The 13,912-nt window shown below is 47.0% G+C and overlaps 1 protein-coding gene across 1 annotated transcript in view; it reads left to right on the plus strand.

The window, feature by feature from the left end:
- The window catches only part of LOC124712308, a 257,556-nt gene that overhangs the window by 145,590 nt on the left and 98,054 nt on the right, over window positions 1–13,912 (plus strand). The window contains exon 3 of the mRNA XM_047242600.1: window positions 13,175–13,376. Coding sequence (XP_047098556.1) covers window positions 13,175–13,376 — 202 coding nt within the window. The remainder of the gene's footprint in view (window positions 1–13,174; window positions 13,377–13,912) is intronic.

The following is a 13,912-nucleotide window of genomic DNA, read 5'->3' on the forward strand; positions in this document are numbered from 1 at the left end:
TTGTGATACATCTCTCTTGACTATACAAATGCGACTGGTAAGATACATGCACTGTTACAATTGGCGCCTTGCTAGGTCGTAGCCATGGACTTAGCAGAAGGCTATTCTAACTGTCTCTCGGCAAATGAGAGGAAGGCTTCGTCCGTATTGTCGCTAGCAATGTCGTCGTACAACTGGGGCGAGTGCTCGTCCGTATCTCGAGACCTGCCTTGTGGTGGCGCTAGGTCTGCGATCACACAGTGGCGACACGCGGGTCCGACATGTACTAAATGGACCGCGGCCGATTTAAGCTACCACCTAGCAAGTGTGATGTCTGGCGGTGACACCACATTCCTCCCCCGCAAATCGGCGAACGGTCGTGAGATAAGGCTTCCGCCCGCCGTGGGGAGGACCCCATGTTGACGTATGCGATGAGGTGGGGAGCCTAACAACAGGCGAGGCTGTGCCACCCGCACCCGGCCATTCGGTCCGAGGGGAGCTAGGAAACGCCTGAAAACCTAGTCCAGGGTGCACGTCAACATGCGGTGTATGCGCCCGTAAAGAAACAGGAGGGGCCGAAGGGTCGACCTCCATTGCGTCGGGGTAGCCGACGCGCGGTGACGTCATGTGGTCCGGAGCGGGCGGGAGTTCCATGGCGGAGGACAGCTGGTCTCGGGAAGCGATCGGCGGCGCGTGACCCTGGGAGGCGCTTGGCGGCTGCAGCGAAGCGTCCACTGCGGGCGGCGCCGGCTGGAGAACAGGCGGCGGCGGCGGCGGCGGCGGCGGCGGCGCGTCGCCATGGGGCAAACGGAAGGCATCGTTGGTAACACCTGGGGATGAGTCGAGCCAGTAGATGGGTCCCCAGGGCGCTGACCGGACGGCACCGTCGCTGAAAGCAGACGGGGAGCGGCAGAACCCGTGCGACGACAGAGGCGCAGCTGATTGAGATGCCGACGCACCTCACCAGAGGCCCCCAAAACCAAATACATCGCGCGGCCGAGGCAGCGAAGAATGCGCCCTGCGAGCCAACGCCGTGAACCTCGATAGTTGCGATAAAATACAACGTCGCCTGGAGCAAAAGCAGGAGTCTGCCGCTGCACAGGAACCTGATGCGGCGGATGCAGCAAAGACATCAAGGTGCGATGAGGACGACCATGGAGCAACTCAGCCGGCGAGCGACCATCTCGGGGCTGAGAGCGATACGAAGACAAAAAAAGCAACAATGCGTCCTCCCGAGAATGCGACTCTTTCAATTTCAACATCTGTGACTTGAAAGTCCGGACCAATCGTTCAGCGGCACCGTTCGACTGAGGCGAAAACGGCGCGGATGTCAGATGTTGAATACCATTGGCCTGGCAGAATGACTGAAATTCTGCGGACATGAATTGTGGGCCATAGTCGGAAACAATAGTCTGCGGAAGACCTTCAATGCAAAAGATAGCAGACAACGCTTGGATGGTGGCGGAGGACGTCGTGGAAGACATCCGGACAACAAAAGGAAAATTACTGAAGGCGTCGACCAGAACCAACCATCGAGCATTCCAGAATGGACCAGCAAAATCAATATGCAAGCGTTGCCAAGGGGAAGTGGCTTTTGGCCATGCAAAGACTTTCCGCAGCGGTGCGGATTGTTGTTCGGCACACGCCATGCAAGAAGAACACATATTCGTAATCGCAGCATCGATTCCGAACCAAGTACAGTGCTGACGAGCAAGTTGTTTCGTTCGCACTATACCCCAATGTCCTTGGTGAAGAAGCCGTAAAACAGAGGACTGTAACGAACGTGGGACCACTACTCTGGACTGATCATTATCAGAACGCAACAACAAAACACCACGTCGAACAAAAAGTCCCTCCCTGTGAGCAAAAAATCGGCGAACCAACGGATCCTCGATCCGAGACTTTGACAAAGGCCATTGCGTAGCAACAAAACGCAAAACAGTAGCAAGGACAGGGTCAGCAGCTGTGGCTGTAGCTACACGACGAAAATCAATCGGAAACGATTCGACCACTTCATCCATTTCCGTATCAATGAACATGCAAGCAAGTTCGGAAGAATCGAATGCTTTATCCTCAGCAACAGGCAAACGGGACAACGCATCGGCGTTTCTGTGCTTAGCAGTGGACCGATACAAGATATCGTAGCGGTACTGCGAGAGAAAAATAGACCAGCGAATGAATTTCTGCGCTGTACGCGGAGGTACAGGCTTGTTCGGATGAAAAAGCGATGTCAAGGGTTTGTGGTCTGTGATGATGGTAAAGTGACGACCATACAAGAAATCATGGAACTTAGTAACACCAAACACGAGAGCCAAAGCTTCTTTCTCTATCTGGGAATAATTTCGTTGCGCAGATGAGAGCAATTTGGACGCAAAGGCAATAGGGCGATCATGCGAGCCAACTTTGTGCGCAAGCACAGCACCGATCCCGAAATCCGATGCATCTACCATCAACAAAAGGGTTTCCGGGGATCGAAAGGCATGAGGCAAGTATTAGAAAGCAACGCCGATTTCAACTGGTGAAAGGCGCGTTCGCATTCCGTCGTCCAGACGAACGGAACACCTTTACGGCGTAAGCGATGAAGCGGAGCTGAAATGGAAGACGCATTGTGAAGAAAGCGATGATAGTAATTTTACCCAACACACTCTGCAGCTGTTTCACATTTTGAGGGCAAGGCAATTCTTGTATGGCACGGAGGTGCTCTGGACTCGGATGTATGCCTTGGGCATTGATGACATGGCCTAGGTATGGTAAGTTACGAGCAAAAAACACACATTTGTCCTTCCTCAAGCGAAGACCATTTTGTCGCAAGACCTGAAATAACGTTCGTAGGTTCGCAAGATGATCTTCTTCTGTCTGTCTGGAGATCACTATATCGTCCAGATAGTTTGTTGCAGTAGGGACCGACGCACAAATAGTTTGTAAATATTGCTGAAACAATGCAGGGACGGATGCACACCCGAACGGCAGTCTTTTGAACCTGTACAATCCAAGATGCGTGTTAACCACCAATACGCGCTGGGAGTCGTCGTCCACCGGTATTTGCAAGTACGCATCGGCTAGATCCAACTTCGAAAAATATTTTCCCGGGCACAGTTTAGCAAAAAGATCTTCCGGGCGGGGCAAAGGAAAAGTAGCAGTCACTAGTTGTGGATTCACTGTGGCCTTGAAGTCCACGCAAAGTCTCAATTTTCCGGAAGGTTTTGGCAAAATTACTAAGGGTGAGGCCCAGAGAGAAGCTTGCACACGTTCAATTACACCCTGTGATTCTAGATCGTTTAATGTTCTTGCGACCTCATCACGCAATGCGTGGGGAACATTGCGCGCTCTGAAAAATTTCGGTTGCGCGTTTACTTTCAGTTCCAAATGTGCTGCATAGTTTTTAGCGCAACCTAAGCCCGGTGCAAAAATGTCTGCAAATTCGTGACACAGACGAGAAACACTGTCTGAAGGCACAGTTTGATTCACTGATAGGACCTGATTTACAATAGACATGTTAAACAACTGAAATAAATCTAAACCAAACAAGTTCACTGCAGAAGAAGAACGAAGAACGTAAAATGACACAAGTTTTGTTTGTCCCTTGTATGTGGCAAGAAGGCTGCACTGTCCTAACACAGGAATTTTCTGTCCTGAATATGTGGTTAGCTTAACATTGGCGGCACGCAACGGAGGTTTGCCCAGTTGTTTGTACGTGTCGTGATTGAGCAATGAAACTGCAGCTCCGGTATCGAGCTGGAATGGTATCACTTTGCCTTCAAAGTCTAAGTCCACAAAAAGTTTATTGTCCTGCTGACGACAAGAGCGACTGTTTTGTGCAATTTGAACAGACACTGGTACAGAATCACTTGCTAATTGACGTGATTTCCGGCGACGTCGACGCACAGTTTTTGTGGGACGAACACAGTCACTGTTAGAGGAAGTGGCTCTGGACGAATCGGAATTAACTAAATGAATGTCCATGGGCGAAGGTCCACGTTCCTGAGTGTCCTTTGTTCGATTCCGGCGCGAAGCAAAGGGCCTGGAATGATTGTGATTGTCTGATCGGAGCTTTTTCTGGCAAACACTTTGAACATGTCCTTTCCTATTACAGAAAAAGCAAATAGCTTGGCGTGACGGGCAATGTTCATGCGAATGTCTAGTAGCACACCGCGGGCATGATTTCACTGCATTTGTGGGCTGGCGCGGCACACCTGGCTTAGAGCGCGGCGGCAGCTGCGTTTGTTTGTGCGAGGGCAGTTGACCGGGCCGCGCAGCTCGCCCGGTGGACCGGTTAATGTTACACACTGCTGGCGAGGTTTCAAAAGATTCCTGAGCACAGTCAAGTGTGTCTTGTCTATCCAATATGTCTATCACTTGTTGAAGGGAGGGATTAACTAGTTTCAAAATTTGCTCCCGTATGCGAACATCAGAAACGTTCTGTGCAATTGCATCACGCACCATTGTATCTGAATAAGAAAGGCCACAGTCACAGTCAAAGGCACAGTCCCTAGTAAGTCCTTGCAATGTTGCTACCCACTCCCTATTAGTTTGACCGGCTGTACGTTTTGTACGAAAAAACGTATACCGTTTTGCAACCACATTAACTGTTTCTTTGAAATAGGCATCTAAAGCAGACAAAATTTCCTCGTAGGGCAGAGTTGCTACGTCGCGTCGGGGAAACAATTTCACTATCACACGGTAGGTGGACACACCGACACAAGAAAGCAAAAACGGCTGCCGCTCATTACCTTGAATTCTGTAGGCGGCGAGATGGAAGGCGAACTGGCGGGACCATTCCTGCCAAGTCTCGTGGGTTTCATTAAAACTGCGAAACGGTGGTGCAACGGCAGGTTGTGGCTGCGGTACCGGTGAAGCGGCGGCGGCCGCATCGGTTTGAATGGCACGTTGACCCTGGACGAGCTGTCCAAGGGCATCCAATAACGCCTGCGTCTGCTGATTCTGCAAGCGATAAAATTCGGACAGTATATCTGGAGAATGTGGCGAAGCCATGACACAAATAAATCAGAGCAAAGCAAGGAGAAGAATACTTCACTCGTCGCCAATCTGTAGTGATGTAACAAGACTGTTACACCACACGGTAGTAGCCGAAAGAAAGGCACGCGTACACACACGCCGACGGGCGTCAAGTCTGGAACAGGATAACTATGGAATGGTAGCAAGAAAAGTACGTAGCTGCTTTATACTTAACTTTACTGTCTCCTTGTGATACATCTCTCTTGACTATACAAATGCGACTGGTAAGATACATGCACTGTTACAATTGGCGCCTTGCTAGGTCGTAGCCATGGACTTAGCAGAAGGCTATTCTAACTGTCTCTCGGCAAATGAGAGGAAGGCTTCGTCCGTATTGTCGCTAGCAATGTCGTCGTACAACTGGGGCGAGTGCTCGTCCGTATCTCGAGACCTGCCTTGTGGTGGCGCTAGGTCTGCGATCACACAGTGGCGACACGCGGGTCCGACATGTACTAAATGGACCGCGGCCGATTTAAGCTACCACCTAGCAAGTGTGGTGTCTGGCGGTGACACCACACTTGACTTCTTGGTGACAGTATGTTCTCGAAACTTTAACAAAAGCCCGTACCAAGTTACTGAGCGTCTCTCCTGCAGAGTCTTTCACTGGAGTTTATCCATCATCTCCGTAACGCTTTCGCGATTACTAAATGATCCTGTAACGAAGCGCGCTGCTCTCCGTTGGATCTTCTTTATCTCTTCTATCAACCCTATCTGGTACGGATCCCACAATGCTAAGCAGTATTCAAACAGTGGGCGAACAAGCGTACTGTAACCTACCTCCTTTGTTTTCGGATTGCATTTCCTTAGGATTCTTCCAATGAATCTCAGTCTGGCATCTGCTTTACCGACGATCAACTTTATATGATCATTCCATTTTAAATCACTCCTAATGCGTACTCCTAGATAATTTATGGAATTAACTGCTTCCAGTTGCTGACCTGCTATATTGTGGCCAAATGATAAAGGATCTTTGTTTCTATGTATTCGCAGCACATTACACTTGTCTACATTGAGATTCAATTGCCATTCCCTGCACCATGCGTCAATTCGTTGCAGATCCTCCTGCATTTCAGTACAATTTTCCACTGTTACAACCTCTCGTTATACCACAGCATCATCCGCAAAAAGCCTCAGTGAACTTCCGATGTCATCCACAAGGTAATTTATGTATATTGTGAATAGCAACGGTCCTACAACACTCCCCTGCGGTACACCTGAAATCACTCTTACTTCGGAAGACCTGTCTCCATTGAGAATGACATGCTGCGTTCTGTTATCTAGGAACTCTTCAATCCAATCGCACAATTGGTCTGACAGTCCATATGCCCTTACTTTGTTCATTAAACGACTGCGGGGAAGTGTATCGAACACCTTGCGGAAGTCAAGAAACACGGCATCTTCCTGGGAACCCGTGTCTATGGGCCTCTGAGTCTCGTGGACGAATAGCGCGAGCTGGATTTCACACGATCGTCTTTTTCGAAACTCATGCTGATTCCAACAAAGTAGATTTCTAGTCTCCAGAAAAATCATTATACTCGAACATAATACGTGTTCCAAAATTCTACAACTGATAGACGTTAGAGATATACGTCTATAGCTCTGCACATCTGTTCGACCGCCCTTCTTGGGGATGACATGTGCCCTTTTCCAATCCTTTGGAACGCTACGCTCTTCTAGAGACCTACGGTACACCGCTGCAAGAAGGGGGCAAGTTCCTTCGCGTACGCTGCGTAAATTCGAACTGGTATCCCATCAGGTCCAGCGGCCTTTCCTCTTTTGAGCGATTTTAATTGTTTCTCTATCCCTCTCGTCTATTTCGATATCTACCATTGTGTCATCTGTGCGACAATCTAGAGAAGGAACTACAGTGCAGTCTTCCTATGTGAAACAGCTTTGATAAAAGGCATTTAGTATTTCGGCCTTTAGTCTGTCATTCTCTGTTTCAGTACCATTTTACTCACAGAGTGTCTGGACATTTTGTTTTGATCCAGCTACCGCTTTGACATTCCCGTTTGAATGTTGAAAAGATTGCTTTGGGACGCAATATACCGAGCAATTCTTCTATGCACTCTGTACATTGTAATGGTAGCTGTTACCTAAAGGGAATAAAATTGACCCTGAGACTACCCTACGCTTATCATATCTCTCGGTCTTCTCGTATCACTTCCTGCCACGGGCGCCAGACCTAGTTAACGCGAGATCAACATTTCTGTCACGCGCTTAGAAGGGGTTAATCAGAAAATTTCACCTGAGACGCAAAGGAGAAATGGCTCTGAGCACTATGGGACTTAACATCTGAGGTCATCAGTACCCTAGAACTTAGAACTACGTAAACCTAACTAACCTTAGGAGATCACACACATCCATGCCCGAGGCAGGATTCGAACCTGCGACCGTAGCGGTCACGCGGTTCCAGACTGACGCGCCTAGAATAGCACGGCCACACCGGCCGGCAGTAAAGGAGAGAACATTTATTATTATTATTTATTGTGTGTATCTTCATAAACAGCTGATTACACAAATGTTGAAGAACGCCCAATGCTCTCAGGGTCTCTTGATCTAGGTCGAAAGTAAGGGAGAGCAATATGCAGCTCGTCATGAGTGAGAAATGCTTCTGTCACGGCTCCCACCTGAACGGGTCTTTTGTCAGGTCCAGTGCTTCAGTGGAACCTAGTACGCAAACGTTACACCTAAATGCGGTCGCAGGCCTCTAGTGTGCGTTCGGTGGCTGCGTATGCGGTGGTCGCTGTTTTCGCTGGTCACTTCTGAGGCGCCTCCCCCAGCCTCAGAACAGAGACGCCTCTAGTCCAGGTTTTATGGCAGAAGATATTGAAATCTCGTTCCTGATGCTGATGTGACAACTTCGTTCTCTTTCCATTGTTTACGTATGATAGTATCGCCACGACACCCTTAATTCGTTACCTCTACTCGCCTATCCCTGCCATTCCACCTAGACAGTCTCCTTTCCTTTATCAGTTGTCTTCTTGATTTCCAGTGTCCTTTTTCTTCGTAAATATACGACCGGCCACTGCCCTGTGGATCAACGAGGATACATTAACGTTTTTCACTCAGAATAAATTTGGCAGTGAAAGCCATTATAGTGAAAGGCATTAGAGCTATACGAAGCCATTAGAGTGACTGGTGACAATTCCGTATCTTTGAGATCTCATTGACGTCGTCCTTCAACAGTGCTGTGCTGTCCTGACCTACCTTAATAAAGAAGTTGCTGAACGTTTCCCTGGCCAGGACGTTCCCCACTGGAAACAGCTAGTCGAGGCTATGGCACGCTACCACGCGCAAACTACTGCGATTGATGTACCCAAACAGAGTTGAAGCAGCATGGAATGATGCAGCTGTATGTCTCATCCACCCTTATATTCGATGCTCAGCCAGGTTGGAGCCATATTTGCTGCCTAAGGTGTCATTCCTGGTTACTTAGTTCCTGTTACTCTGAATCACTTACACTTTTAAACAGGAATTGTTCGTACTATGCACTGCATGCCAAATAACGTGAAGAACAAGGACGGGGAGTGGAGGGAGGGGGGGGGGGCGAAATGAAACTTCACAGCTTGAGGGAGTACGTGACATTATTTTTTTGGTCACAAAACAAACACATACAAAGAATTAGGCAACATGACTCCACTTGTAAATAAGGCGTTACACACCATAGGCTGTGAATGTAAGCTTTCATTCGGTTCGGAAGACGGTCGTAAGGCTGTTGTATCTTCACCTGGGGCAACCTGGCCTCACCTGTTGTAAATCGTCCTTGATATCCTGGGTTACTTCCCCCATGAACCATGGACCTTGCCGTTGGTGGGGAGGCTTGCGTGCCTCAGCGATACAGATGGCCGTACCGTAGGTGCAACCACAACGGAGGGGTATCTGTTGAGAGGCCAGACAAACAATGTGGTTCCTGAGGAGGGGCAGCAGCCTTTTCAGTAGTTGCAGGGGCAACAGTCTGGATGATTGACTGATCTGGCCTTGTAACATTAACCAAAACGGCCTTGCTGTTCTGGTACTGCGAACGGCTGAAAGCAAGGGGAAACTACAGCCGTAATTTTTCCCGAGGACATGCAGCTTTACTGTATGATTAAATGATGATAGCGTCCTCTTGGGTAAAATATTCAGGAGGTAAAATAGTCCCCCATTCGGATCTCCGGGCGGGGACTACTCAAGAGGACGTCGTTATCAGGAGAAAGAAAACTGGCATTCTACGGATCGGAGCATGGAATGTCAGATCCCTTAATCGGGTAGGTCGGTTAGAAAATTTAAAAAGGGAAATGGATAGGTTAAAGTTAGATATAGTGGGAATTAGTGAAGTTCGGTGGCAGGAGGAACAAGACTTTTGGTCAGGTGATTACAGGGTTATAAATACAAAATCAAATAGGGGTAATGCAGGAGTAGGTTTAATAATGAATAAAAAAATAGGAGTGCGGGTTAGCTACTACAAACAACATAGTGAACGCATTATTGTGGCCAAGATAGACACAAAGCCCATGCCTACTACAGTAGTACAAGTTTATATGCCAACTAGCTCTGCAGATGATGAAGAAATTGATGAAATGTATGACGAGATAAAAGAAATTATTCAGGTAGTGAAGGGAGACGAAAATTTAATAGTCATGGGTGACTGGAATTCGTCAGTAGGAAAAGGGAGAGAAGGAAACATAGTAGGTGAATATGGATTGGGGGGAAGAAATGAAAGAGGAAGCCGCCTTGTAGAATTTTGCACAGAGCATAACTTAATCATAGCTAACACTTGGTTCAAGAATCATAAAAGAAGGTTGTATACCTGGAAGAATCCTGGAGATACTAATAGGTATCAGATAGATTATATAATGGTAAGACAGAGATTTAGGAACCAGGTTTTAAATTGTAAGACATTTCCAGGGGCAGATGTGGATTCTGACCACAATCTATTGGTTATGAACTGCAGATTGAAACTGAAAAAACTGTAAAAAGGTGGGAATTTAAGGAGTTGGGACCTGGATAAACTGAAAGAACCAGAGGTTGGAGAGAGTTTCAGGGAGAGCATAAGGGAACAATTGACAGGAATGGGGGAAAGAAATACAGTAGAAGAAGAATGGGTAGCTCTGAGGGATGAAGTAGTGAAGGCAGCAGAGGATCAAGTAGGTAAAAAGACGAGGGTTAATAGAAATCCTTGGGTAACAGAAGAAATATTGAATTTAATTGATGAAAGGAGAAAATATAAAAATGCAGTAAATGAAGCAGGCAAAAGGGAATACAAACGTCTCAAAAATGAGATCGATAGAAAGTGCAAAATGGCTAAGCAGGGATGGCTAGAGGACAAATGTAAGGATGTAGAGGCTTGTCTCACTAGGGGTAAGATAGATACTGCCTACAGGAAAATTAAAGAGACCTTTGGAGAGAAGAGAACCACTTGTATGAATATCAAGAGCTCAGATGGCAACCCAGTTCTAAGCAAAGAAGGGAAGGCAGAAAGGTGGAAGGAGTATATAGAGGGATTATACAAGGGCGATGTACTTGAGGACAGTATTATGGAAATGGAAGAGGATGTAGATGAAGATGAAATGGGAGATAAGATACTGCGTGAAGAGTTTGACAGAGCACTGAGAGACCTGAGTCGAAACAAGGCCCCGGGAGTAGACAACATTCCATTAGAACTACTGATGGCCTTGGGAGAGCCAGTCATGACAAAACTCTACCATCTGGTGAGCAAGATGTATGAGACAGGCGAAATACCCACAGACCTCAAGAAGAATATAATAATTCCAATACCAAAGAAAGCAGGTGTTGACAGATGTGAAAATTACCGAACTATCAGTTTAATAAGTCACAGCTGCAAAATACTAACGCAAATTCTTTATAGACGAATGGAAAAACTGGTAGAAGCGGACCTCGGGGAAGATCAGTTTGGATTCCGTAGAAATGTTGGAACACGTGAGGCAATACTAACCTTACGACTTATCTTAGAAGAAAGATTAAGAAAAGGCAAACCTACGTTTCTAGCATTTGTAGACTTAGAGAAAGCTTTTGACAATGTTAACTGGAATACTCTCTTTCAAATTCTGAAGGTGGCAGGGGTAAAATACAGGGAGCGAAAGGCTATTTACAATTTGTACAGAAACCAGATGGCAGTTATAAGAGTCGAGGGGCATGAAAGGGAAGCAGTGGTTGGGAAAGGAGTGAGACAGGGTTGTAGCCTCTCCCCGATGTTATTCAATCTGTATATTGAGCAAGCAGTAAAGGAAACAAAAGAAAAATTCGGAGTAGGTATTAAAATTCATGGAGAAGAAGTAAAAACCTTGAGGTTCGCCGATGACATTGTAATTCTGTCAGAGACAGCAAAGGACTTGGAAGAGCAGTTGAACGGAATGGACAGTGTCTTGAAAGGAGGATATAAGATGAACATCAACAAAAGCAAAACGAGGATAATGGAATGTAGTCAAATTAAATCGGGTGATGCTGAGGGGATTAGATTAGGAAATGACACACTTAAAGTAGTAAAGGTGTTTTGCTATTTAGGGAGTAAAATAACTGATGATGGTCGAAGTAGAGAGGATATAAAATGTAGACTGGCAATGGCAAGGAAATCGTTTCTGAAGAAGAGAAATTTGTTAACATCGAGTATAGATTTAAGTGTCAGGAAGTCGTTTCTGAAAGTATTTGTATGGAGTGTAGCCATGTATGGAAGTGAAACATGGACGATAACCAGTTTGGACAAGAAGAGAATAGAAGCTTTCGAAATGTGGTGCTACAGAAGAATGATGAAGATAAGGTGGGTAGATCACGTGACTAATGAGGAGGTATTGAATAGGATTGTGGAGAAGAGAAGTTTGTGGCACAACTTGACTAGAAGAAGGGATCGGTTGGTAGGACATGTTTTGAGGCATCAAGGGATCACAAATTTAGCATTGGAGGGCAGCGTGGAGGGTAAAAATCGTAGAGGGAGACCAAGAGATCAGTACACTAAGCAGATTCAGAAGGATGTGGGTTGCAGTGGGTACTGGGAGATGAAGAAGCTTGCACAGGATAGAGTAGCATGGAGAGCTGCATCAAAACAGTCTCAGGACTGAAGACCACAACAACAACACATCCTGGGTTAAAGCACTGGCACGTAGTTTACGTCAGAGCTGGTCGCACGAATGTACTATAGGAGTCACATCTTGCTGCCCATCGAAGTACCTCAATCTCATGCAGATACTTCATAGAGAGACGTGATACATTTGGTCGAGCATCATTGTGTTGAAAAATAGCACATCATACTGTCGCTTAATAGGTAACACAGGAGATCACAGGGTGTCCGTGACGCATTGTTGTGACGTCATAGTGCTCTTAATCACTACCACCCGCGACCTAAAGTCATACCCGATGACTCCACAGACCATGATGTCATAGCAAGACACGGTACAATAACTTCCTAGTGCGACAGATGCCAATCTCCGACCAGCGTTGTGGGGTGGCAGAGAATGTTGTACATAACCCATTACTTTTCTCGGGCCGAAGACGCAGATGTTAAATGGGGTCAGTGTCCTTGGTTCACAATACGGTGATGCTCCGTTATAGTGGTCTGACCAGAACCTTTACAAGTGTCTGCTCGCTTGTTTCCGTACGACCCAACATGGGGCCACTGTCATAAACGAATGCCTTGCAAAATCTAGACATTACGAGATTCGACCTACTAGCCAAATGGAGACCCACAATGAGGCCCCTTTACAATTCAGTCTTGCGCAGATAAACGTGCCTCACACTTGCAGATAAACGTGCCTCAGACAAGCGGCATCTCGGTATCCTTAGCAGTGACCACTCAGCATCTGACGCAGTTCATGCCTCTTATATGCCCTACCAGTCTTGCAAACGGTGCTAACGAACTCTTGTGCTCACGCTACCTGTCACAGAGAATTGCAAATCTAACAGTTTACCTGTCCACAGACGGCGTGTGTGTGTGGATGAAGTTACACTGACATCCGACCACGTCTCTTGCGTGTTTCAACTTTTGATGAGGTAGTATAGTTTAGTCACGCGAAGAATAGAAATTTCCTTATTTGCCGTGTTTCCTTGTGTCCCAGCTTTTACAGCCAGCAACATGTTTACTCGTTAAATGACGTATGAAGAATGACGAGTAATTTGTAGCAGCAGTGGTGCGGCCTAGTGATCAGAGATGTGAGGTTTCGTGTTGTGGTGCCCCTGCCGGCAGGTGGTCGCAGGGCCTGGTGTTCCACCAGGCGCTAGTGGACTGCGCGCGCGCCGCCATCCTGCTGCCGCTGGCCGTCAGCATCCTGCGCTGCCAGCCGGTGCACAAGTGCTCCCTCGTCGAGACGGCCTTCCTGCTGCTCGTCACCGTCTCCACCGTCAACATGCTCACCACCGTGCTCAACGACTCCCCTGTCTTTCCGCAGGTGAGTACTTCACCTTTTATACCGTCTGGAAAACGATCTGGAAAATATGCGAGGTTACTTTTCGGTTCGTAGAGGAGTATGAAGAATATGCAGATAATTTATAGACTAAGATTCGATCCGATGAAGACTGTCATGATCGATCGTGTCAGTAGTCGTGAATCATCCACGCTCTGTGGTCGTGCTCCATGAAACCATTTCGTACCTGAAGTATCGTCAAGAGCTGTATTGGACATCTCAGATGTTGCAAAGTGATGGACCAGTCGTCGGACGGAGAACTAAATATCGTGTAATGGAGACGTGGTATAAGTCGGAGACTCAGTGAAGCTAGGAATACGACTGATAACGAACAATTCAGTCAGTAATAAATGTCAAAGCTTTTTGTTTAGACATCGAACATATAGTGAGATTTATCAGCTTGATAAAGTCGAGTTGCGACTGTGTATCTAGTGGGTAGTGTTACTCCTTCTCTACACAACCATTTATCAGTACCATACATTCTTCCCCACGACAGATGACTAGGCAAAGACTTTTGATGT

The sequence above is a fragment of the Schistocerca piceifrons genome, chromosome 8, assembly GCF_021461385.2.
Source record: "Schistocerca piceifrons isolate TAMUIC-IGC-003096 chromosome 8, iqSchPice1.1, whole genome shotgun sequence".
NCBI classification, from domain to species: Eukaryota; Metazoa; Arthropoda; class Insecta; order Orthoptera; family Acrididae; genus Schistocerca; species Schistocerca piceifrons.